A 25708-nucleotide genomic window follows, 5' to 3' on the forward strand; every position below is an offset into this window, starting at 1 on the left:
CCAACATGTACGTAGAATGTCTTAGGCTTTTGATACCTACGATTTAAGACTGTTCAACATGATAAAAGTGTCTTTAAAATTATTTTTTTTAAAGAGTGGTACACTGTTTTATAGCACAAATGGTAATTTCTCATTTCCAGAATCAAAGAACCCTAGGATGGTTTCGGTTGGAAAGGACTTTTAAGATCATCTAGTTCCAACCCCCTGCTATAGGCAGGGACACCTCCCTCTGCACCAGGTTGCTCAAAGCCCCATCCAGCCTGGCCTTGAGTGCTTCCAGGGATGGGGCATCCACAGCCTCACTGGGCAGCCTGTTCCAGTGTCTCACCACCCTCACAGGAAAGAATTTCTTCTTAATATCTAGTCTAAATCTACACTCTTCTAGTTTAAAGCCATTTCCCCTCATTGTGTCACTATATGCCCTTATAAAAGGTCCCTTCCCAGCTTTCCTGTAGGCCCCTTCAGGTACTGGAAGGCTGCTATAAGGTCCCTCAGAGCTTGTCCTCACAGTGGAAGTGCTCCAACCCATTGAACATCCCAAAGTCTTCCATTAATTTGCACTGTATGGCACTAGAATCAAGGCTTTAATGGGACCTGGAACCTGTGCAGGTGAGACTGGCTCCATATATGGCTAAGTAACTGCTCTGATAACCTGTGAGCCTCCTGAAGGGCAAAGCTGCTGTCTAATGTCACAATTAGAAGAAACCATTAGGACAGACATCTGATTTCTATGCATGATTTTAACTATAAAATAGTTCCTTAGATTAAAGTCTGATGGAGGTCAGAAAAAATAAAAAAGCATCCCCTTACCCTGGGCAGCGCCATCAGTGGAGGCTGAAAGTGAATAAGATGTATATAGCTTTTGTTGTTCTGCAGGTTGTTTTCTCCATTCAAACAAAGAGCACACCTGGCTTTCACCAGTCAGACATCCTTTTCCATCCCAGAACTACTGGCTGCCTCAGTACAGCCACAGTAATGATGGATTTTGTTTAGGTAGGAGGAACTTCACAGAGAAAGAGAGATCAGAAGGCAAAAAAAAAAAAAAAAAAGAATAGGAAAAGCAAACAAACAAACAAAAAGCCCTCACAGGCTCTTGTTTACAGATTTCTCTTTGACAATGTGTGTAGGATGGCATCAGTTCAATGCCGTATCTTATAAGTTATGATTTTCTGTGCTTACGCAAGTGTGGAAGACAGATACAGAGTTGGTAAAGATGAACAATTAATACAAGGATATGAAAAGTAATTTTTTATTTGAAAACCTGTAACTATTCTCACTTTTCTTCAATTCTGTTCTCCTTCACTTCTAGAATGAAGTCTTCCCCTGCTTTGCAGTTGCCTTCTGCATCCCAAATTGCACTCATGTCTTTTTCAGAAATAAAATTATCCTGTCTGCACAAGGGGACCCATTCAACCAGATCTTTCTGAAACAGTCCCCCATATTTCTCCGATCTCAATCACCAACTCTACAGGTGAAAGCTAATGTTAAGCTTCTCTCCCAGATGAATGTGAAATGTGTGAATTACAATTCACGGTCTCTCTGAACTGATAAGAACATTTCTTCATGCCCATCGTTTGGCTTTTTAAACCACATGACCCTTAGTGGTTCTTAACCGTCCATGCAACCCGGCAGCCTCTACTTGTGCCGAGGACTCAAACAACCTGAAGAAGAGGAAACAAAATGCCTGTGGTCTCAATAGGAAAACACATTGCAAAGGCAGGATGGGCAGTGGCTAGGGCATTCTCCCTGTTAATTCAAGAGACTTGAGCTGCAGTGCTATGTTGGTCACTGTCCTGCCTTGAACAAACCACCTCTCTACCCCCAGTTTCTCCAGCCACACGTTGTTCAGGTGCTTGCTCCATCAACTTTGATGGCATCCTCTTACACAACAGTGTTTCAACGCCATAACCACTACAGTGACAGCACAATGATCATGAAAACCTCCGTGTGTCTGGAGTGTCAGTCTCAGTCATCTGAGAGCAGGTGCATTTCAAAGGAAGATAAAGAAAATAAACCCTCTGTGGTCTTCTCAAGTGTGCATACAGCTGTAACCAGAAAAGATTCAGGTCAAACAGCAGCACATTTGATGATGGCTCTATTTTTGAAAATGTTCCCTTCCTATCCCAGAGCATTTGTGGCTATATAGACAAGTGCTGTAAGAGTACAGGAGAATAAAAACTAAGAACATGTCACAGCTAAAAAGTTTTCTTCCTATTTCCAGCGCATGGCAGTAGGAATATTTGGATAAACATTAAATAACAGTGAATATTTTGCATTCTGAAATTCTCTGGATATCGACAAAAAGCATGAAAATCCTATAAAAAGCACCAACAATGCTGGTGGCAGCTTGTAAAGAGCACGGGCATTGTTAAATCAATCCTTACACCTCAAACACTCCCCTGCAGACTCCAGGCCAGATTTCACTGCTCACTCAATAACGATATACTGCTTCATTTATATAATCTCTGCAGGTCTGAACATGCAAGTGCTGCATTTACCAACAGCAAGTGTTTACATGATCAGTTGATCTTCTCTTCAATTCCAGCTACTGCATCTGGCCTGCACGCTTCACCTTCCAGCCCAGAACAGCTCAGTTTAAGTGACAAACTGAACTCTAACGCTATAGGTTAGAGATGCAGGTGTTAAAAAACGCTGCTGTGTGGATGGAACACAGCAATTTTAGAGTTTGTCCATCATTTCAAAACAGCCAAAGGTGGAGAATTAATAAATTCCTAAATAAATTGAAGTATCTATCTTCTGCCTGTCATCCAGCTTTACAGTACAAGCGGGGGCATCTCAGGGATATTTTAATGAAAGCAATCATTGCTATGTAGCAGTATGTTACCAAAGTGACCCTTTGGCAACAGTGTTTAGGATTTCAACCGGGTCAAGACTTGACTGAGTCAGGACCACTGACAAAGATGTCATATTTCAGGTCTTGCCAGTCTGTAGCAAAGGTAAGAACTGGATCTAGCTTGATAATTGGAGGAAAGCTGCTCAAATGCTTCTGATTTGCTTGCTGTGATTTCATGCTTTCACCAGCAGTACTCAATGCCCTTGCAATCCTGGAGCTATTTAAACTAGCCTGTGTCACTGTTGTCTTGTATTTCAGAGTAATTTTCTTTCTGATTGGTTTGTATGAACCGAACTCTACCCTGAGTAAACACACTGCAGCCTCCCTGCAAACCTTCCTTTCTGAAAGTATCTGAAGACAGGATTAGTCCACTTCTCTCAACAGTGGCAATTTAAAATCCTAGAGGAAAGCTAATTTCTCATGATTACGGTGTATAATTTCTTGTACAATAATTAAAACCTCGTGGAATAGGAAAAGATCGTTAAAGGCACACACTTAAATACTGGAGACATCTAAGTTATCTGAGTAGGTTTAGAACTATATATGCAGGGGCTAAGTTTTTAGCTGAAGTGAGCCTTTGTTGCTTGAATACATTATTTAGAGTCCATTGAAATGCACAGCAGGTCACACAGGCCGTTTGCCTACAGGACCATCCATGTGAAACAGACGATTAAGAGCATTTGGGAAAAGAGGGATTTAAGATTTGGAGCAGCTCTGGCAGCGTCTCAGGGCACTGACAGAAGGTACAACTCACAGCAGAGACTCAGCTGGAATTCTTCACGGGCCCTCCTTCCCCACCTGTGAATAATCCATTGCCATTTCATCTGAGGTCTGCCTAATTAAAGCCTCCAATCCCTGCAGACTAAACCCCAATCTGGCTTCATTCTCCTCACATTGTGATCGGTCAGCAGGCTTCTCCTGAAGAGAATCAATCAGACTGCCTGATAGCTACACACCATGGAGGGACATACTGAGATGTACTAATTACAAAGACAGCTGTCCTGCCTTACCAACCCTATGTCAAGGCAGTCAACACCAGTTTGTTACAATGGTCAAGAGAACAAAGCCACCCGCCTGTGTCACACACTGCTCCACATCTGCTGCGGCTGCATACAAGCCAATTGCACAAGGTGAAATCCTGACCCTCCAGGTCAGCAGGGACTCCACACAACCAGCACAGACTAAAACTACACCCATGTTCTTTTTTTTAGCACTTTCATCATACTACTATTCCTCCACACCAGACTTTTCAACTATGACCTACAGGTTTTTTGCTTTTTTTTTTCATTCGCCACCATATTGGTAGGCTGGTCAAATAAGTTCCTTTCTGTATCTAAAAGCAGTAAAACACATTTTAGGATGCTTTCTGTAACGTGATTTCTTCTTGTTTGCATGACACAGATAATGGGAGTCGAACTAAATGATCTCCAGAGGTCCCTTCCAACCCCTATGATCCCGTGATTGGCTATTTCTTAGTATCTTGCTTTTATTGCTGAAAGACCCAAAGATTTACCAGGAAGTAGGAAATTAGGACAAAAATACTTGAGATGAATTTCATCTTGCATGGCCGAAACCTGACATAGTTGTAAAACATTGTCTTGGAACTACCATTTTAAGAACCTCACGCTGTCTACTTCTAATGTCCACTGCAGTATTACCACAAGCCATCAGGTGCTTCAATACCTGAAGCCCTTCAAGTGGCCAGTTCTGGCTGAAATGCCAATATGGTATCACTTCAGCAGTACATTCTGAAATAGTACTACGGATAACTTGTTGCCACGGTTGCATTTCTCCTTGCTTACCCTCAATGACAGAAAATCAAGCAGCCCTTTCTCGGACTGCAACGCCACACAAGAGAAAAAGACATAGGAGCTGACATGGCACTCATCTGAAGGACAAAAGATGCCAGCTCATAAAGCACAAGGCGAGCAGAAGAGGAACCATCAGTCCAAATGGCACTGCTCTGTGTTTCAGTCCTCAGGCGCTGACCTGCCACTTTCTCTTGGTCTGGTCACGCACTATTCCCTCAGGACCGCATGCCTGAATTCCATTTAGGACATGAAAGCCTTCTGTGCGTGGGCTAACCTTTGTTTTTCATCTGTGTAACTGCTACTGAAATACCGCATCTAAACCTGAAGTACAATAAAGGAGGATGTGTAACTGGAAAGCATTTAGGGAAGGGCCATGAGAGTAAAGACCAGACTGAAAAAAAGCAGTAAGAGTCTCGAGGAGCTTGAGGAGCTTACCAGTGAGAGGACTGTGAGCCCTTGATGGTACTCTGCAAGTACCTAAACCAAGAGCATACCTTCAACAGCAGTTTCTAAAACATAGCAGATAAACATATCATGAGCATGAAAATCAAGGGAAGACATTCAAATGAGAAAGGCACAACATTTTTTTTCACTGTCTGCATTCATTGGAGCAGCTCATTTCTGCTGCTGGACCCTCTAAAACCACCAAGCACAAAGGGAGTACTGGGTGTCTTCCTTCTTCCAGCAGGTGGTTTTCCTGACTGCTTGCCATGCAGCTGGTTAGACTAAATGATCTCAGCAGCTCCCTTTCATTTGTGGATAAAACAATGATTTATTTATTTGGGAAAGCTTAGTGCTGGCTGCTTTAACCTTTGGTACTGGAACTCCCAAAGATTGACTTTGCATCAAAGATAGGAAGGAGACACAGCTACTGACCTGCAGCGCACGTTATCATCCAGAGCTGTGCTTCCCACACAAAAGTTTCATGGGGCAGAAACAAGTCCATTTCTTATGCAAGTATTTGACAAGCCAGCAAGGGAAGTTTGGCTGAGCTTTTACTGTGGCTGACTGTCTACAAAGAGGCAGGCTGTAGAATTGTGCACTAGCTTAGATTAAGTCATTACAAAGCCTTTACATAAATGTCACAAATTAACAAAAAAATCCTTCACATTATCAACTCCAGTGTTAAAAAAAGAAAAAACCCTGCAGCAATAATAAATTATAACTCCAAAAACTTCAAGATTTAATAAAAAAAAGTTTGAGTTATCTTTAATTAAGCATGGAGTGCCATGACAGTTAGCAACTTCCTAGTTCAGTACCAAAAACCGGACACAAGCAAAGTTAAGCACTTGATCACATCCTTTTTCAGTACTATGGCCACAAGCAGTTTCTCTTTCTCTGATGTGTTTTGTGCCTGAATGCAGTTTATTCCCTCAGTAGACCATAGAAGGCAGCTATAAAACAGAGCTGACGTAATGCACAGCTGTGCTGCTTTCTCAAGCAAGTAAACTTTAGAGCACACTTCCTACTTTGAAGAAAAGACAGGAATTAAAAAAATATCTCCTGAGGAGTCCGTTCACTTCCTCATGTATCAAGTCTTCTGTGTGAAAGTCATTATGAGAAATTAGCTAGGCTTCAATCATAGCCAATACCTTACATGAGTAAATTAGGAACACCGCAGAATATTCTACTGAGCAGCTTCGAGTTGCTGGGAAACCAGAGGTCAGGCAGCACTGAAAGGGCAGATTATTCCCATCTCGGCAAAGGCACAGGGCTCCATTCAGTGTGCAGCCCTGGCTCTCGCTACAGGCTGCAGTGGCGTGCGACCCAGCAGCCTGAGGGACAAGCACCACCCAGCTGCCCCAGGACCACTGTGCACCACTCTGCACCAAAGAACTCCTTCATCTCTCTGTGGCAATTGCTGTTTTGCATCATCATCAAGGGCACACTTCCATCTGGAATGCCTGGGACATCCAGGGGCTTACAGGGCTACGCTTAAGCAGATTCGCAATGGTCCTGTAGACTTGCAGAGGTCTGAAGACCCACTTAAAGCTTTAAAAGCAGGAAGAAACTTGTGAGACTGCAGTTCTGATATTTTTTAAGTCTACAGAAGGGAAATCAAAGTTTACAGAAAGTCGTGAAGATCCCTAAGATTAGCAGAGACATCTGTCTGGCTGACATCAAGAGCTGTGTGATGGCTCAGATAAATGACCCAGCTTAATCCCATATAGTCACTATGCTAATTACTCCCACTTTCATCTCAGCGCGTCTCAGATAGCATCAGTCTAACTTTGGTATTTTTCTTAGAATTTGGTCCTTCATGCTTCTCTTCTATCCTCATGCTTTCTTATACTATAAATTCAGGACTTGCCCCGTGGATCTACAACCAGCTAGACAACAAGATACCAAGGCCAAGAGAATGGTGTATGTTTGAAAGAAAGGACAGAAAACAAAGGCAGTTGTTTGTTCTTCCATATGTGCGTATCACAGAAAAAGGCAACAAATACGTTCTTCTTGGACTCCTTTGTTATAATGCAACAGATGCCCCCTCTTTAATTAAGAGTTGGAAACTCTCCTACATGAGTTCTTTGATGTTTTGGAAAACAACATCAAAATCAAATTAGATTTATCTAATAATTCAGATTTTTTTTTCCCCTAGAACAAACAAAAAGCCCTTTACTGATTTCTTTGTATGTTACCTAAACAGAAGATGGAGCTCTTTCCCCCACATCTCCTTGCAGTTCATAGCCACTTCTGCTGCCACCATGGCCAGGCTGAAGGCACAAATAACTCAACTTCAGCAGCAGGAGATCGGATAGAAGCTACCCATACTCCCTTCAACCACTGCTAATAATGTCAGTTGGCAGCCAAAGAAAAAACACCCAAAAAAGCAACCAACCAGTTTGATTTCATTGCCATAGATTATACATTGGCAAGCACTAACACTTGCAATCAAAGACACTGTATATTTTCCTCTCACAAAAAAATGGCACCAACTTAACTGTTTGTGCCACTTCCCACGTACTTGTGAAACAAGTGTTAACTACAGACTAAACTGGCTTTGCTTTACTAGCATGTTCCAGAGTTCCCCCAGTCTGATGGCAATCATCTCTCTTAACACCAATACGCCACATGAAATAAAATCAAGTGATCTGTGTGTGTACACGTACACACAGATTGAGGTGCAATATATGGTAAAAATGACATGTGTACCTAATTAATTTAACCTTCAACCACTTCAGTGATTTCACTGAGATGCCACTGTTCATCTCCAGTAAGCATGCAAATTTTAAATTCAGGGATGCTTATCAATGGCCTTTTGTTTTGCTAAGCACTTTTATTAGTGCTTCTTCTTACATGAAGCACATGTTTTGTTGACTCCATCTATTTTTTAACAATCCTGTGGAGAAAAGCTCTGCACTAACTTAGAATTTTACAATCTGCTGTGTTACATTTAATTAAGAACATGGCTCTTTCTGTCATTTAGAACTGAAATTTCCTCTATCCATCTTCTCTCTGGAAAATCTGGAAAATACAATATTGAGACTCCCTAACTGCTAAGATGCATTTTCATTGCTGGCATACCCAAACTATGTTTTCCAGGGTAGCATTGCAGACTGCACATCAGTGGAACAAGAGATGTAAAAAAAATTCCTTCTGCCTCTGTGCAGATGACTAGCAACTTCAGTCTGGGTAGACAAGTGTAAGAGAGCTGCACATCCACCTCACTCTTCTCCAAAGCGGTGTGACAAGAGGCGCTGTGGTTATAGGGACTCTATTACGTGCAGGACTGCACATCCAGAGCAGCATAAATAACTAAAGCAAAGCTTCTGGCATGCACTTAGAGCTCATTGAAGCCAATGAGATGCACATGCCCTTTAAGGACTTGGCTGATCTGAGGTGCTCTAGGTTGTACATGGCAGTGGTCACAGAGAAACAGCAATTTTCGATGTCTACACAGCATTTTCTCCTCTGATAAATTCCTAGGCTGACATTAAGTATACAACAAAGCATAACGCCTACATGTTTGAGTCAGAAAGGAATCATGAGGGTAGAATGAGCTTTTCTAAACTGGATTTTGTTTGCCATGTGAATTGTCTGATTACATGAACAGCTTCTGTAACAAATTTAAGTGCTGGGCCGCTTTAAACAAAAATCAAGATTTCTGCCTTTGAAAGACTACTCAGTTAATGGTAACATAACTCAAATGCTGGACACGATCTCTTTTTGGCTAAAGACACACAAATTGTTTGACTGGCAAATGTTCTTTTTGTGCTGAATCTGGGGCAGCCCCTCATGTGAGAAAGCCAATGGCACTGAGGCTTTGGCATTCATCTGTCTTTCTGAAAGCGGGTTCCTTCTCTTAATCTACTTTATCTTTGCTTGACCATAAGACGTTTGAGTGCTCCAACAACCCTACAAAATAGATACCTAAAATTTAAGGTTTACAGAGAGTAAGTTTCAAAAACGCCGTGATATATCTCATCCTGTTAACTCTGAAAATACAGCACAGCACTGAGAGTTTGGCAACAAACTTGCCTTTGCTACGCTGAACATTGTGCAATGCTCACAGGTGCGTGAGACACTCCAAGATGGCAGCCAAAACTGGAAACTTCTCAGTGGCCTGTATGATTTACACAGTGCCAAGCATTTCTTGGCTTGTGCGCAGAAAACCTGGAACTTCACAGAACTGAATGCCTAAATGAAGTGTATACTTACCCCATGCACGGGACTGAACAACAAAATGAATAGCGTCCAGGGAAGCAATAGAGTTTAGCTTCCTACCACCTCCACAGCCAAGCTCCAAGGAGCCCTGGCCTGCTGTCCAGCTCACTACTGCTGGAACGGGCAGCTCATCAGGAGCTTGGAGGAGAAAGACCAACAGAAGCAACCTCAAATGTCATCATGCCTTCACCCCAAGCTTCCGGTAGATTAGGCTGATTGCCATCATACAGACACAACTCAGCAGACATCCTGCAACATAGCAACAGTGCAAGGAATGGACACGTCTTATTGTTTAGGCTTATGAAGTGCCTAAAACCACTAAATAAGACATACTGAGTGTAAAGTAGGCAACAAAAAAAAGCAGATTTGATGCCCTCTTAGGAAATATTTCCCGCTTAAATTATGTTGTGAGGTGATTGCAAATGTTCTGGAGTGTAGGTAGTACTCACAAATCTATCACAAAGAGCTTTTCTCCCATGAAGTCTCAGTTTGCAGCATCTTTGATTAAATTAAGAAGTTTCACATATACACGTGCACACAGATACAGTTAAATAGAAAAAAAAAATTTAAGAACTAACCCAAATCCACTATTAAACGGCATTACATTCTGCTCTTAACATAAATTTTGTGCTCTGAGGATGCCTCTGACAATGATTTGAATAGCTGAGACAGTGCTGCAGCTTTCAGCTGCTTTCTATCAGCAATCCTGCTGCGTTAGAAAAAAAAGATTTTTATGCTTCTATTTATGTCACAAGGTGCACAGGTTGTAAATACAAGTTTTTGAATAAGCTACTAAGAAACGAAATCAGCGTTACCTTTTTGAAGCTATGCAGTTTTAGAAGAAAAAATTATTAAGTCCATTTAATTCATGTTCCACACAACAAAAATACCTATTTTTTGATCAACCACCGCTGTTACAACCTGAGGTTTGAAAGGACGTATCTTCACATCAGAGAGAGAAGAACCATCAGGACTAATGAGAATCCCTTTTCCCAGTTCCACATGCACTTTATCAGATCGTATCACCTCCATCTAGATTTGCAAGGCAAATCCAGGGTTGCTCGAGACCAGAATAAAACTCCCATAGTCTTCAACGATGCAGGATCCAACCCATTCCCTTCCTAACAGGTTCTCTCAAGCAGCTTTATTCTAATTTTCAACCCTGTGGCTGAATTCTAATGTTTGCAGAGGCGAGTTCTTTAAGTGAGAAAGAAAGAGTAAAATGCAGATCCCAGAACAGAGCTATTTTCCCTGCTGGGCTGGGGCATTTGTCTCACAAGGGGCAGAAGGGGGCAACTAACACAAAGCAAACACAAAGTATACTGCTGTTATATCTTTCCCATTACTATAGTTATACATATTTTAATCATACTCTGTTTCTTGTGTTTCTACAGTGAAAGAATTACTGTCTCAAAAGTGTTCCATCAAGTTTCATTGGAAGCATGAAAACATTAATTTAGACTTCTGGATGCTGCTGGTCTCTTGCTGGACTTCCTCACACTCAAATGCACACTGCCACTTTCCATAGTGTAATCAAAGCCAAACTACAGCCTTGCCTTACACCTTAATGAATTGCAGGAGTACTACTTTCCTCAGCTTTACATAGCTAGTTCTCCTGAATCTACATCACAAATTGCTGAACAGCAGAAAAGATCTTTCTGCCCCAAAGCAGACCACCAGTACAGCTCACATCATCCCCCCACTGCATACACACTCAGCTCTAGCTCTGATGACTTTTTTCTTGCTCTGCTAACAATAACTCCTTTAACTTAAAGACAGAGCATGTTTTATTAAAGCAGACTGCTTGGAAGGAAAGCTCTTCTGGTGTTTGAAATTATGATTAGACCAGTAGTTTAGTCATCTGTTCATAAATCCAATTCTGCAAGCACTCAGCCTCCTTAAAAGAAAATACAAGACCAGAAACATTTTCCATACAACTTGCTCTGCCAAACTCAGCTTCCTTTTCCCTTTCTGCAAGTCCACCACAGCTTCAAGCATGCAAGATTGAAATTAAAAACAAAAATACAACAAAATCAGAACACAAATAAATGCACAAATTAAACTCCTTACCTTTTAAGACTTTTTCACCCTTCAGCGTTCCCCCATTGTGAAAAACTGAATCTTTAGCAGCTGCAGCTATGCACACACACACAGAGACCAGGGCTTTCTTCAGCTCACTCGTATTTCAAGTCTTTCATGTGATATCTTTGGCTGTACTTGCTTAATTCATTCCTGCTGCACTCAAAGGAAGTCAAGCCTGGCGAGGGTTGGCTCTGCAGCAACCGCTGTAGATATTCCTGACTAACAGGACAGCGGGGCTAATCTCACTTTATAAGCATCAAGAATGTAAATACATTTCACAGCCAAATTCCTAAACCTTAAGAGATAAAATGACAAAATGCCCTAAGACACAGTTCAGCAAGGGAGTTAAAGTTTTTACTAGAGAACAATAGTCTCTACCCCAGCTTCACTTCTGGAGCTTTAACGGTGGCTATTTATCATTGGCTGTACATATTCCCTTGTAGAAGTTACCATGAGAACACACCGCACAGGATTTGAATGTAAATTGCAACCTGGAGATGTGGGGGGATTTTTGTTGTTGTTGCAGTTAAAAAAGAGAACTCCCAAAGCCCGATGAAGTACACAGTTTCTGCATGCACGTATTTGCATGACAATGCTTACAATTCAAAGGCTTGCTGCAGTGCACAAGAAGGAAGAAAAGCCAAGCTCTTTGCTTGGTATATATGAAAAAACAACTACTCCAGACTTGTGGTCAGCAGCTGCAGTTCTGCAAATGCTGATCTGTGTACAAATCACATAGGAAAAAATTAATAAAGCAAACACCCACTAGGTAGTGTAAAATACAGAATAAGATAGGTGAGACTGTCTGTTACTGCAGCAGTCTAAGTTCTTCTCACTTCACAAGTAGCAGTTCAGAAAGAATTAACAACACAGCAAGAAATGCACTTGAAAAATGCCATTTCACTTGTCTATTGAACTGTTCTGGACGTTGCTTCCCCAAAGCAGTGCTTGCTCACCTGCAGGCCCCCGCACCACTCATGGGAGCACACCACCAGGGTTACCGTCTGAAATCTGAAAACGTCTCCCACTGCTTGTAGACAGACTCCTACCAAACCGTCTTTAAATGAAACCTGATGACTTGTGCAGATACGTGCTGCAAAACATGCCAAAATCTGTTTGCCTGGGATTTGATGCAATCTTTGCAACACAGCAGCTGCTTCCTCCCAGGCAACGCCATCCTAGTTTTCTATCCTTACCATACTGACTGAAAGATAAACTCCAATGCACTTTGCAAAGGGATGCTAGTCAGCCCTGCTTAACCGACAGCAAACCTTGCTGAAGAAGACACACCTGTCAGATGTAGCCTCATAAGAGGAATGACCTACTTGAGGCTAGCAAGCAGCTGTGCGGTAGGACAGGGACAAAGGACACCCCAGGCAGCACTGCTGGCACACAGCTCGGAGACAACAGAAAGGCTGGGCTATGCCTGTACAGCACAAAACTCCTTGCAGGAACTGTCTTGTTCTGTGGATTCAGAACTACACGTAACATTACTGCTGGCGCTTTGTGAGCTTTCCTTACACCCACTCTCTGATAACACTTTCACCTCAGGACTCTTCTAGTGCCTGGCCTAATTACTCAAGTGATATGCCAGGAAATGATGCAGCTGGGACATATTCCACAAGTCTTGATTTGAAGCTATGTAATTCTATAAAACCCAAGGCGACAAGATCCAGGTAGCTGAATTAAGCAGCGTCAGCTGGGCGTGATGCCATACCTTATGACTGTGCCTTCCTGGGGAAGAATAAAGCCTTATGAGCTAGTTAAAGCACCAAGGATAGCTCGTGTTTGGCCCCGTGCGCTTGTGGCAAGCGATGTAAAAGCAGGGAACATGCTCTGATTTGGGAAATGGCTGTGCTCCTCAGCAGGATGAGCCTGCACAGCAGTGCTGGGAGCCATACCAGACTGCCTCAGCAAGTCAGATCCACGCTCAGAGCCCGCGGCTCTGCTTCCTTGAGCACCAATGACAGCAGTAATTGGCAGTCAGAAAGCCTACTTAAGACAAATATTTATTGAGAACAACTGTGATTAAAGACAGATTTTTAAATTAGGCAGCAAGGATCTCTAATACACGAGCTGCTTCCACACCTGCAAATGAATAATACCAGACCTTAACTTTCTACAGACAGCGCCGCACACACCCTTTAGTTGTACCTGGGCCACACAACTTATTGCCTTTATTTTCAAAGAATTACAGAGAAGCTGTACAGATGATGATCAGGATTTCTTCTCCCTTTTTAATGGATGTACCCTGCAATGTGCCTGCTCCCAGCACCAGAGAACACTGTAGCTATCCTGCAGAAGCCTACCCCAGGGCTCTTCAGCTGAGTCAGTAAACCATAAAGATACCTCCATTTATGGTCTAATACATTTTAGCTTTTAAGTGCTGGGCTCAGCCTCCTTAGAAAAGCCACAAAGGCACCTACGCTCCAGAAAAGAGACCCAGAGTCTGCTGACTGACCAAGGCTGGTATATAGAGCATGTGTTTGGGCACAACTGCAGTGGGATGTGCACAAAAATCTGACGCTGGGTCACTGTATTAAGGATATATTTTTGTTTAAATAAAGACTTGTAAAAACAAAGATAGCTAGCTAGCAGTTCTGTGCTGAAAGTTCAGTAGAATGGCCTTAAAGCTCAGAGTTCTCCCTACATCTTGAAGCTGCTGTTGCTGCAGTGGCACTGTATTAGTTCTGTCCTCACGCTTATTTCTGCAAAACCCTCCTTACAAAGTAAACTCAGTAACTCACACAGTCACGGCTGTATGTAGGACAATATTCTAATTCCAGCTTGACAACCAGTTCACACACTGCATTCACTGAACTTCTACAGGCTCCACACCCCATGTACAATTATCCGTGCAGATAGGACCAAGCTGTTCTCTCACTGTTTCTCTGTATCTGAGCTGTACTTCTAATTGGAGTTTAGGCTGTTATCATGCTATACTTACATTTGTAATGATTCAGAGCTATTTTAAGAGCAACAATTTTCATTCAGACGCCAAGTGAATATGTTTATATCTTACTTCGTACTAGAGGACATGCTGCTTGCTATTCCAGTGTCTCATGGCTCTTTAATGACCTATATCTCAAAGTGCATTGCAGGTGCCAACAGCCTTACCTTGATCCTTTTAAATGGCTCTGGCCTCAGAAGCACTGTTAGCAATCTTAGCACCTGGACACTGACTTTTTCAGAATGAATAGACACTATGATGATAGGACTTCCTAAGTGAAATGAATCTTCACAGAATCCATTACAAACTTATTGTACCTACTTTTGCAGTAGGTTTACAAAACAGCCTTAATTTTGTCTCATTTCTTTACCTTATCTAATTACATTTTAAGATTATATATATATATATAAATATATATAAAAATGTATATGTAAAATAATTGCAAAGAAAAATAATTGTCCTTTCAGAGATCACATGCTTCAAAGAAGGCTTGCATCTTGCCAGTGGCCAGACTATCACTGCAACAGAGGAACAAGAGCAACAATACATGAGCAGAAAGTGAGATGAATAGAAGCCCAGCAATTCAAAAGTTCAAGCAACCCACTCCAACGCAGGTTTCCAAAACACAAAAAAATGAAATTCTTACCTACATCAGAAATTTCATACCAATTCTAATGAAGCCAGGAGTTTGTCCACTAGGACCAAACTGGACTGGACTAAGAGCTGGGTCTGTTTCTTTAACCAAAGAGAAGTGAATATGCCTGTCTAAGTGCGTGAGAAAACAACAGCTTCTGAATGTGTTGAATTCTCAAGGCCAGGAAATTACAGACGCGAGCTGTAATAATCAAAGTTTTAAAAAAGATTAGCCCAGATAGGGCTGTCCAAGAGAAAAATGCAGATGTTGGAAGTAGGGGCCACTTACAGTGATTATACCAATCATAGAATCATAGAATCATAGAATCACCAAGGTTGGAAAAGACCTTCAAGATCATCCAGTCCAACCGTTCACCTATTCCCAGTAGCTCCCACTAAATGGCAGCAATGGAGGTAGGCGGTAAAAATGGGGAGGGGGGCATGGAAAGGAGGGAGAAATGGGGGTAGGGGGGTAGAATGTTAAGAGTCAGATGAAAAATTCTGAATGGAGAAGAGAACTCGAGAAGACAATTAAGCCAACTGCAAAGATTGGCTCCTTCTGACCAATAGGAGAATTTTTGCCTCTGGAAGAGCTTGCAAAGAAAATGAAGATCTTAAATTTATCCTGAACAGACTTCTAAGTAGCCCCAAGGGTTAACAATTTTTTATTTAATAGCAGCAAACTTGGAAGAAACATGGATGCAGCTTGTTTTAGAAAGACTTTTTAAAAAATTATTTAATATGCCCCAAAAAGACAGATGGAGAACAGAAAGACAAGGTTGCAGGGATGAATCATCAGATAGAAAAGGAGGCATGAAAAGAAACACGAGGAAAAAAACAGCAGAGAAAGTTGTGTCAAAGTTCAGAAGGATGAAATGATACATAGTTCTGAATGGTGCACTGAAGTTCAGGGAAATGAAGAAGGGGCTTCATTAGCAGAAAACACTCGTTAACCATTCCAAGTGGAAAAGTTTCCAAGTTATGGCTAGTTCAGAAGAGACTGGAAACTGCGAAAACACACAGATTGATTGTTTAGGGGTCTCCCAAAGATTAATGGGTCCTCTGTTCTTCTGTCTGAGGCCTAACTGCAGAAATGTCTTGTGACAAAAGGTCATGGACTCTATGCGCTCTCTTTAGGAAATTGCTCTAATGAGTGTAGATCCTGCTTTGATATGTAAATATTTAGTAGTCTACTGCATATGCTGAATTGCTTTTGCTTGCCAGTGTAACATATTTGAAAATTAAACTTTTGATCAACTAAAAATCAAATAATTACTGTAAATTATCACATCTCTTATTTAACATGAATAAACTTTAATGAGTAGAAGAGCAGAGGAAGAACTGTCAGCTGCATATTTTGCTTTTCAAAGCTTTGAACACCTTCCATTTGCTTATCCTCATTCACCTACAGAATTCAAACATACTTCCAGAGTGAAACAGCTCTTGGGCACCTCCACCTCCTCTCCAGAATTATAAGGGACGCTCACTGATGGGTGTCACCTATTAATATCCAATCAAGAGCGCAACAAGTAGCTTGACAGGCTCTTCATGACACAACTCAATCTGTCTCCTTTTAGAGTTTTTCTTGTCCAGCTCTCTTTTAATGCCACATTTTTCAAAAAAAGCAGCTATGGTGGACTTTTCTTTCACATCATTTGCTAATTCTCGAGCATTTATTTTATTTAAATACTTCTTGAAGGATGACATTTTAGCATTTCATGTGACTGCTACTGCAGTGGACAGAAAGCATGCTGAAAAATGCTCAGTAAAGATTCTAGTCTTTTTCAGTCCTAACTTCTCTCTTTCAGGGCCTCATCTGGATATTTCAAGCAGTATATTTCTATCCAACCTTGCTCAGTGAGTCACATATGTGATAATCCCTGATACCTCTTATACTGCTAACATCTCTCTGAGCTGTGCCAGCTCAGAGCTATGCAGACTGATCCACCTTGTTTTCCTTTGTACAGCTTGAATAAAAAAAAGCAATTAGTCATATGACAGGAGAAACTGTTACAGTTTTAACTCTAATGTGATGTGTATCCACGGAATCCAGCCAAGCTACAGAAGAGACAAATGCTGTTCACAGCCCTGCTTCTACAGCAGAACTGTTCAGCAGGAGCTGAATACTACCGACTAATACCAACTAATTCACCAGATGGCATTAAAAATCTCCATGTTGGTAGACAGAAGGAACAGACAGCAGTGCCCAGCAGACAAAATGGCAAATCACGAAAATGCATTTTGAGAACAATTCCTTGAGTAAAAAATACCATTCACAAGTATTATGTATGGCTTTCCTTCTAATTTCCCACCAAATGGAAATGGAGTTGGTACTGCACCAGCTCCAACAAGTAAAATGCATGACCGTTTCCCTACTCTGGCATCCATCTAGTTATTCAAACAGCCTTTTATTTATTTGTTAAAGCCATCAAATCCAATTAATCTGCAAATTAATTGAGAACAAGGACAACCATTTTTGCATAAGATTTCATTGATATGCTTGTACATACTTGGAGAAATTCCTGTAGATGGTGCTTTACAATATTTTCCTGCACAGAATCCTACACTTACACGTGGTTTCTGAGATTGAAGCAGTCTCAGACTTCTTTAAAGCTTCCATTTTCACAGCTGCTAACTGTGTGAAAACTTTGTTTTAATGCTAGTGAAAAGTATGTGTAAATACAGTAGTGTATGCCAAATTCATTGGGGATGGAGCATTTCAGTGGGAAAAGAGTGTGAGAACAAGGAGTATGGGACTGAGAAGCTACTTTCTTGCTATAGAAACACAACTTGCATCAACCATGGCAAATCCTTGTGACTTTGGCACTGTGGAGATCAGTCTATCTTGGATGCAAATGGACAAACAAGAAAAAGAATGCAAATTACTGTACTAATTCTTATACTCCAATGGCAGCAGGAGGGCTTTATAAGGGTTGTGGGGCTTGCAGAAAGAAATGGGAGAAGGGAGAACAGGCTTTTCAAAAGTGCATTCCCTCGGTGATCAGAGATGTTGTTGCACACATCCCTTGGGGGTAGTGGTGGATGGCAAGCTGGACATGAGCCAACAATGTGCCCTAGCAGCCCAGAAAGCCAACTGTATGCTGGGCTGCATCAAAAGATGTGTGGTTGGCAGAGGGAGCTGACCCTGCCCCTCTGCTCTGCACTGGCAAGACCTCATGTGGAGTACTGTGTCCACAGGTGGAGTCCTCAGTACAGGAGAGATGTGGACTTGTTAGTGCGTGTCCAGAGGAGGGCTACAAAAAGGATCTAAGGAATGGAACACCTCTCCTGTAAGGACAACGTGAGAGAGCTGAGGCTGTTCAGCCTGGAGAAGAGAAGGCTCCAGGGGAGATCTGAGAGTGGCCTTTCAGTATCTAAAGAGGGGCTGTACGAAAGAAGGGGACAGACTCTATAGCAGGCCCTGTTGTGATAGCACACGGGGAAATGGTTTCAAACTAAAAGAGGGAAGACTTAGAATGGATATAAGGAAAGAATTTTTTTACAATAAGGGTGAAAAGGCATTGAAACTGGGTGCCCCACTCCTGGAGACATTCAAGGTCAGGCTGGATGAGGCTCTGAGCAACCTGATCTAGCTGCATGTGTCCCTGTTCATTGCAGGGGAGTTGGACTGGATGATCTTTAAAAGTTATTTCCAACTCAAATAATTCTATGACAGGTGCTCACTGACCCCAGCTGCCAGCAGAGGCTCTGTCATCCATGGTGTCTAGAGACTGCAAAGCAAAGTGTACTCAGAGCATCAAATACTTCCAAACACATAAAATAGGTTCTGTTGACCTCCTGGCTGCTCCCACTTGCTAAGACGCGAACAACCTGTATGTTATTTGACACACTACAAGGAACAGTGCAAAAGCAGAGTTAAAAACAGAATGTAGAGTCAGGGATGTACCATCCAGATAATCCAAAACAGCTGGAATGATATTTATCTGATTTGAGGTGTGTTTTTGTGTGTGTGTGTGTGTGTGCTAATTAACCAGATATCCCAAGGAATGTAGAATATAAACTAGATTTATAGCAAAGTCACCTATTTCTAAGTTACAATACGAAAACCATAGAACTTGTTGCATTTTTGACACATGCAGACTATGCTGAACAACAGCCAATAAAGCCAGAATTGCTATACTATTATCTCTTTATTTCCTGCAGAGACCTCCAGCACATCCAAGCCTTGACATTGTCTTTCATTATCTGCAAATTGATATAGTACGATTCAGTTTCCAAGTGTCCCTTTAAAACATAATTCTATAAGAGAACATAGCATAGAATGCCTAGAATTGTCCATACATTGAAAGACTAACTTTGATAACAGCAAGTCAGTGATACCTGTTTTTCTATTAGTACAATAATTTGCTTCCTCTAATGGATTTAATGGATCAGACTTAAAACTGAGGTTGTATTTTTGACATTTTTTTTCCTAAGTAAGCTCTCACAAAGTTGTCAAACGTGCAGCATTTTGTAACTTTTTAAGACACATCAGAGAGTTTTAAACAATGACTATTAAAATGGTGCCCAGAAACAGAGGCTGCAAAATTCAAAAACTTTCTTCCAATGTCTTTACTTGGAAGATTCTTTTACAAAGTTAGTGAGGAATGCTACTGTCTGCTTCATACAGCCATACATAACCACACACTTAGTAAAAGATTTGGCCTGGGACACAAAGAAAAGATGGGAGAAATTTTAAATCTTACCTTCTGCACATTGGGTTTGATGCACCGAACAAAGAAAGGATTTGAAGAACTCAGCGTTGCCATTAAGGAATGAAGTGATTCCTAAAACACAAAGACAGTACTTCACGAGTGGGCTTTTTGTACAAGTGAAATACCCCGGCAGAAGCTCTTATAGCTTAGCTGAGCAGAGAGTATCTACTGCTACACCTAGTGGTTCTCACCAGAAATTGCACTATTATGTAAGCCAAGTCATTAGACAACGAACACACAGAACAAATACGTGCATGCTTGTTTTTTTTTACTGGCCCTTCTGATTAAAGCCGTCATCAGTGCCCTACAGTGAACAAGATGCACAGATGGATATGAAGGAAGCTGTTCATAGGGAAACATCAAGCTGGAAAATTGCTGTTCCAATTAACTTTGAATGAGTGTTTAAGACTTAGGATCTGTACTCCCAATCTGCAATACTCAAGCAGGTCACAAAGCAGGACAAGGGGGTTTAAGGTGGAATGAAATAGCTACAAAAAGCAGGATTCCTCTTTTCCTTCCAGCCACCCCATAGCCATTCATTTTCCATTTTGCCTTCAATCATTTTGCGCACACAGAGTTCCCCTCTCCTATACAGCGTCACTATTGCTAAAAGGACACTGGCAGTAAATGTAATCTAACAAGAATCCAAAACATTTTTGAAAAAAGACTTTAGGATACAGTAGTCATTGTTTTATCAGTGCTTATTTTTCAAATAAATGCCCTAAGTTTACAAAACTTGAGTAAAGAATACGGTGGCAAAGAAAACATCTCTTAATGAAAGACTTGCAGCATTAAGCAGTTCCACAGTTACTTCATTTGATAGTTAACTGAGTTTAGTAATAGAAAGATAGATTACAAGGTTCAGGAAAAATAAAATACTCCGAGTTTTGGAACTCTGTATGACCCAACACACATTAGGCTCTCAGTTATCTTAACCTCAAATGGAAGATAAAAATCAAAAATCCCTCAGTCCTTTTATGATTATTATTTTAATTACACATCCACTCCTTTCCCTCCTGAGCCATCATTCCATATCTTATTCCAACTTGCCCCACTCTGTATTATTAAATACACATACCATTTAAAACTGAAGTTTTATATTTACTTTGCAGAAATACAAATGACTGAACAGAGCCCAGGCTCTAAATGGACCTGAAAAGTAGCAATGATAATGCTTTATCCCTCAAAGGTAGTGCTGTGTGCCAGGCAGCAGAGAGAATACAGAGCAAGCTGCCACGGAGGCAGAAAATTCATTTTTTAAAGGAGCAACTGTGTATCCTACCATATGTTCTTGAGCGAAACTGCCAAGGGCAGTGTGTTGCAACAAATTCTTGCTTTAATCTGCAAACCAAGGGCTTTCTTGATAATTAAATGTGAAGTGATAAAAGCAACAGGCAAAGTTGTGGATGTGCAAAGGATCTGCTACAGAGTCAAGGGAGCAAATGGTGAAGTGAATGGAGACACAAATGATAGTTGTCTGCCTTGTTTGCCTTTGCTGGCCTCCAGACCAGGACTCAAGGGCAGCAAATATTAAACAGCAAGAAGATACAAAGGCAAATATTCTAGTGCAAGGACAAATATTTACAGCTTTAAAAAGTAAAGGCTTCTCATGTACAAGCCTGCATGAACATTACTGTATCTATGGACAACTAAGTCAATTCTTAGACTTCTAGCAACAGTGGCTACGACTTGCACAGATTAGAAACTTGGTCAGTCTAAACAAAAATGAGTTGCTATGTTTTCACAGCTGTCTTTCATACAGGTAGCCAGATTTTACAAAGTTCTGCACACCTTTAAGTCAGTGTCAGATGATGTACCAATCTGAAGTAACCTCTGCTTTAAGCAATAGACTGAAACAGGTGATAGCCAACTTCAGCTATTCTACATGCACCCTGTGGCACCACTCCCCATCAAGGCTGTCAAATGAAGAACAGCATGGTAATCGGCTTGTAGTAAGAACTTTGCCTTCACACTTTTATTCAGTTTCATTCAACTGAAATAAGATGTACTAACCCCTAGAAAGCTTTAAAACACGGAAAAATGCCCAAACAAATCCTTTGGGGAAAGTATGAAAGTCAACTTCTTGTAAAGCATGTTGACCAGTTAATGGTCAATTAGAGTAGCTTTGGATAAGAGACAATCATGTTTTCACATCATATTTTATCATGCTTTATGCTGTCCATGGATCCTGATGAAGGTGAAATGGAATGCTGTATACTACTCCTTGTAAAGACAAAGCAAAAATATGATCAATTTCTATGTAGTACTGTCTGTAAATCTACTTTGTACAGAACCAAAAAACTATGTGGAAACAGTATCTTCCCTTATCCTGAAGAGATATCAAAAAATACCTCCCCATCACAAGAAATGAGTACTCTGTGAGACAAGCGATGATAGCACAGAGATATGTGCGGGATATACAACATCAGTGTTTTTAATAAAATACACCATGTGCATCTCAGCATGCATTACTTGCTGTTCTGTCCAACAGTCAGCAATAATCTTTTAGGATAAAATCTGCCCTCAAGGGGATTGAGTCTGCACTCTTTAAAAAAAAGAGTGAATGAAGAGTACAAATGTATATTAATTTAAGCAGAATGAAAGACAACTAATCCAGACTTGTACTCATGTAATTTAAGGAGGGGTTTGTGCCAATCTTTTAAATTCTTTGCAGATAGACCTTATGCTGGATTTCAATTTCGTGCCATTCTTGATGGCAAAGCTATAAAGACTCAAAAAAAGTTTTTAATAAAAATGTTTTTCAAACTAAGTTAAAAAGAAGTGCAACACCTTAATAAGATATTTACTCAGAGCTTATTTTCCGTTGCACACAGGCACTGCTGCAAGGCTTCGTGCCACTCTGTGGTTGGTTTTGAATTAGAAAAAAACAAGACCAGTGACGAACTTCACAGGAGAGCTTTACAATAAGGACAGGCAAGCAAGTGGAAAGCAACTGGAGTTTCATGTGGACGGGGGGATGAGAACGTTGACTTCTGCATGAAGCTAGCTAGTATGCCCCTTCAGTTGATTACTAAGTACAGCGTCATAAAAGAGATAGCAGCGCTTTGATGCTGAATTTTCACCTATTTTGATCCGCAATTGTTCTTTACTGAATGGGGTTTATCTGTCACTGATTAGATACAGAGCAGAGATGACACAATAACTAACCTTGAACTGTAGACTGACAGTGGGTTTTCTGTGCTTGCTTCCGCATTTAAGAGTGTCTTGATTGTTGCGACTTGAAACGTGTTCAAATAGATCATAGATGAAATCAAGACTGAAACAGGAAGGAAAAATAAAATAAGTGTATAAGATTTACAACTATAAAATGCGGAGTAAGCTCTGTCTCTCTGAAAGGAGATCTTCCATGCAAACAATGCTTATCAATTTTCTCCAAAACTTAGACACTACCTTTGCAGAATTTATTCAGGGGAGCCAAAAAAACAAAACAACCAACAACCTAAACCAAAGCATAACAAAGAGGTTCTTCCTTCTTCTTTCCCAGCACACAATTAGGGAAATGAAGAGTGAAGAGTCTTTGCTGCATTTTACTCCGTTCACTCAAACAAAACTCCAAATGACCGTAACAAGTACCTAAGGACTAAAATCCAAGAATTCCTGTTATGGACCACAACACAAAATAGATACCCACATGAGCTTCACTTTCAGATGCTAGCTGTAAATGCTATTCTTCACACTATCAGTTTGGTATCCCCCTCCTACCACTACTACAGAAACACAGATCCTTTAACTCCAGACAGACATTGGTGCAAGAGCAAAACCGGGTTGTGTATCTTCAACTCATTTGCTACTTCTACCTACATACTTCAGTCAATGGCTTTCATGTCAGACACATCACAAAAGCAGAACAAGGAACGCAGTGAAAAAATTCTCACTGTTTCTCCTGCACAGAAGAGCTGAGGGATTTACAAACAATTCCCAGAGCAAAGCAGGACAACTGGATGGACTAAGGTAGCAGCTGAGAACAGAAACAACCTGGGCTCCAATCCCTCTTCTCCTGGGAGCCCTCTGTGTGTCCTGGAATCTAAACCAAATCCTTACAGAAAGGCATGTGGTCCTGCTCCAGCTCACAAAGTAGTGCAAGGATCTTGAGACCTAACACAACAAAATGACAGGAGGCACACGAGTAGCAAAGACATCCAAGAGTAAAATTCCAGTAATATAAACTAGTTTTGGAAATCTTTCCTTTTAAACTATTGCAATTAATTTGCAATGTGGTAGGTCCTGAACACTAAGCTTTCAACCAAACTAGGAAATGCCAGAAATACGAGGAAATTGAGCTATATGTGAAACAAAAATCATGCAATCACCTGCCTGCGAGGCATCCTGAAACAGTCAAAAATGATCAGCTACTTTCAGTATCCTTACTTATCTAGTAGCAAGTTGGCTGTCTAGCACCCCTCTGTACTGAACAGGAACAAAGTACTGCACAATGTGGGAAAGCCTGACTCAGTGAGAGATTTCAACTCCGCAGTATTATGCAACATTTAGCATAGTCAACTCCGAGCACAGCTAGCTGATATGATGCCTTTTAACATGATATCCTAAAAAAAAAATAATAATAATCACAGAAATGTACCTGCTTTCACGAAGCAAGTTCAGGAGATCATCTCTGAATGTATCTCTGTTCTTCTCCAAGATCCCCCGGACATCATACTGGACCTAGCAGGAAACAGAGCTGATTCAAACAACAAGCCAAGCAGTCGAGCAGCTCTCACAATGGTGCTACTGTAAAAAGCACTGAGGGAACAGACTGCTTTAGTTAATTTTCAGCAGCCTCAGGGTAAAATTAAGTTAATGAAAGCTCTGTTTGGAGTAATTTCAGCAAATAAAATTACCTCCCCAGCATAGTGCTTCACTCCAAAGTTGTGAACAGCAACTCGTGGTTTTACATAAAAAGGATTGTTCTAATTGGAGGAAAAAGAAAAGAGAAAAATATTTTGAGAGAGTCAGGGAATAGAATAATATTATCTTCTAAACCCAGATTTAAACAAAACATTGTCTTTCTGCAAACTTCCCAGAAGATTTGTACTGCAAAAGTAAACAACCATCTTATAATAATAGGATCTGTTAATCTGGGATGCTCCAAATGCAATAAAAACAACAGATTTATAGCATCTACAAAGGCATTATACTAAAGCTGAAACCATCTGGCAAACCCACCTATTAAAGGCATTTTGAGAAGGAAGGCTCTGCCTTAAACCAGCAGTTACAAAGATCAGTAGACATATGCCTGAACCACCAAAATTCTTGAAAATATTTCCAGGATTACAACTAAAGGTAATACTGATCTGTACGGAGAGAACAGCAACCCTTTGGTAAATGACATCAGTGTGGTTATTTCATTAAATCAAGGGAAATAGAAAATCTAGGAAAATTGGGTTACTGCAGGCTGTCATTGACCTAGGAGCAGAATTTGACCTGTTCACCAATATGGAGCTCTAACTGGACAGTAGCAAGATGGGACTGGACATTAAAAAGATAACTGACTCAGTCCTCAAAGCAAACAATGTGGCCTGCCATGCAAGTAGGATCCTGTCCAAGATATCTTCTACAACTATGAACCATATTTAAACCACAGACTTCTACAAAAGCAGAAGGAGCCTCCATACTGCACACAGGACACATCAGCAAAACATCACATACAGCGTGCTGGGCATTCAACTTCTCCAGTAAAGTGGAGTCAGTAGCTTGAGGGAAATGGCTCTCTTCATTGATGAGTGCCAGCAGGCCAAGTTTCTAGAACAGCAAAAAACAAAACAGGCATAAGATGAGTTACACGGATACAGACCTTGTCCTCAGTTTGGAAAAATTACAACGTTCTTGAAGTTACTGTTCACAGAGAAACACAAAACCGAAACTACATGACTAAAAACCCAGTCCCTAGAAGACTACAATTCTATTCTCCTGGCAACTTTCCTTTTGAAGCAGATAGTATAAGATATGCAGGCAAAATAAAGAAAAAAGAAGGTACTGG

General features: G+C 40.9%; 1 protein-coding gene across 2 annotated transcripts in view; it reads right to left on the reverse strand.

The window, feature by feature from the left end:
- MYO10 (myosin X) overlaps positions 1-25708 on the reverse strand; it is a 150963-nt gene that overhangs the window by 33050 nt on the left and 92205 nt on the right. For both annotated transcript variants that reach the window (XM_048940859.1, XM_048940860.1), the window contains exons 15-19: positions 25378-25470; positions 24570-24638; positions 24311-24393; positions 22879-22987; positions 19702-19782 (exon numbers count right to left, since the gene is read on the reverse strand). In XM_048940859.1, the coding sequence (XP_048796816.1) occupies positions 19702-19782; positions 22879-22987; positions 24311-24393; positions 24570-24638; positions 25378-25470 (435 nt within the window). The remainder of the gene's footprint in view (positions 1-19701; positions 19783-22878; positions 22988-24310; positions 24394-24569; positions 24639-25377; positions 25471-25708) is intronic.

The sequence above is a fragment of the Lagopus muta genome, chromosome 3, assembly GCF_023343835.1.
Source record: "Lagopus muta isolate bLagMut1 chromosome 3, bLagMut1 primary, whole genome shotgun sequence".
NCBI lineage: Eukaryota > Metazoa > Chordata > Aves > Galliformes > Phasianidae > Lagopus > Lagopus muta.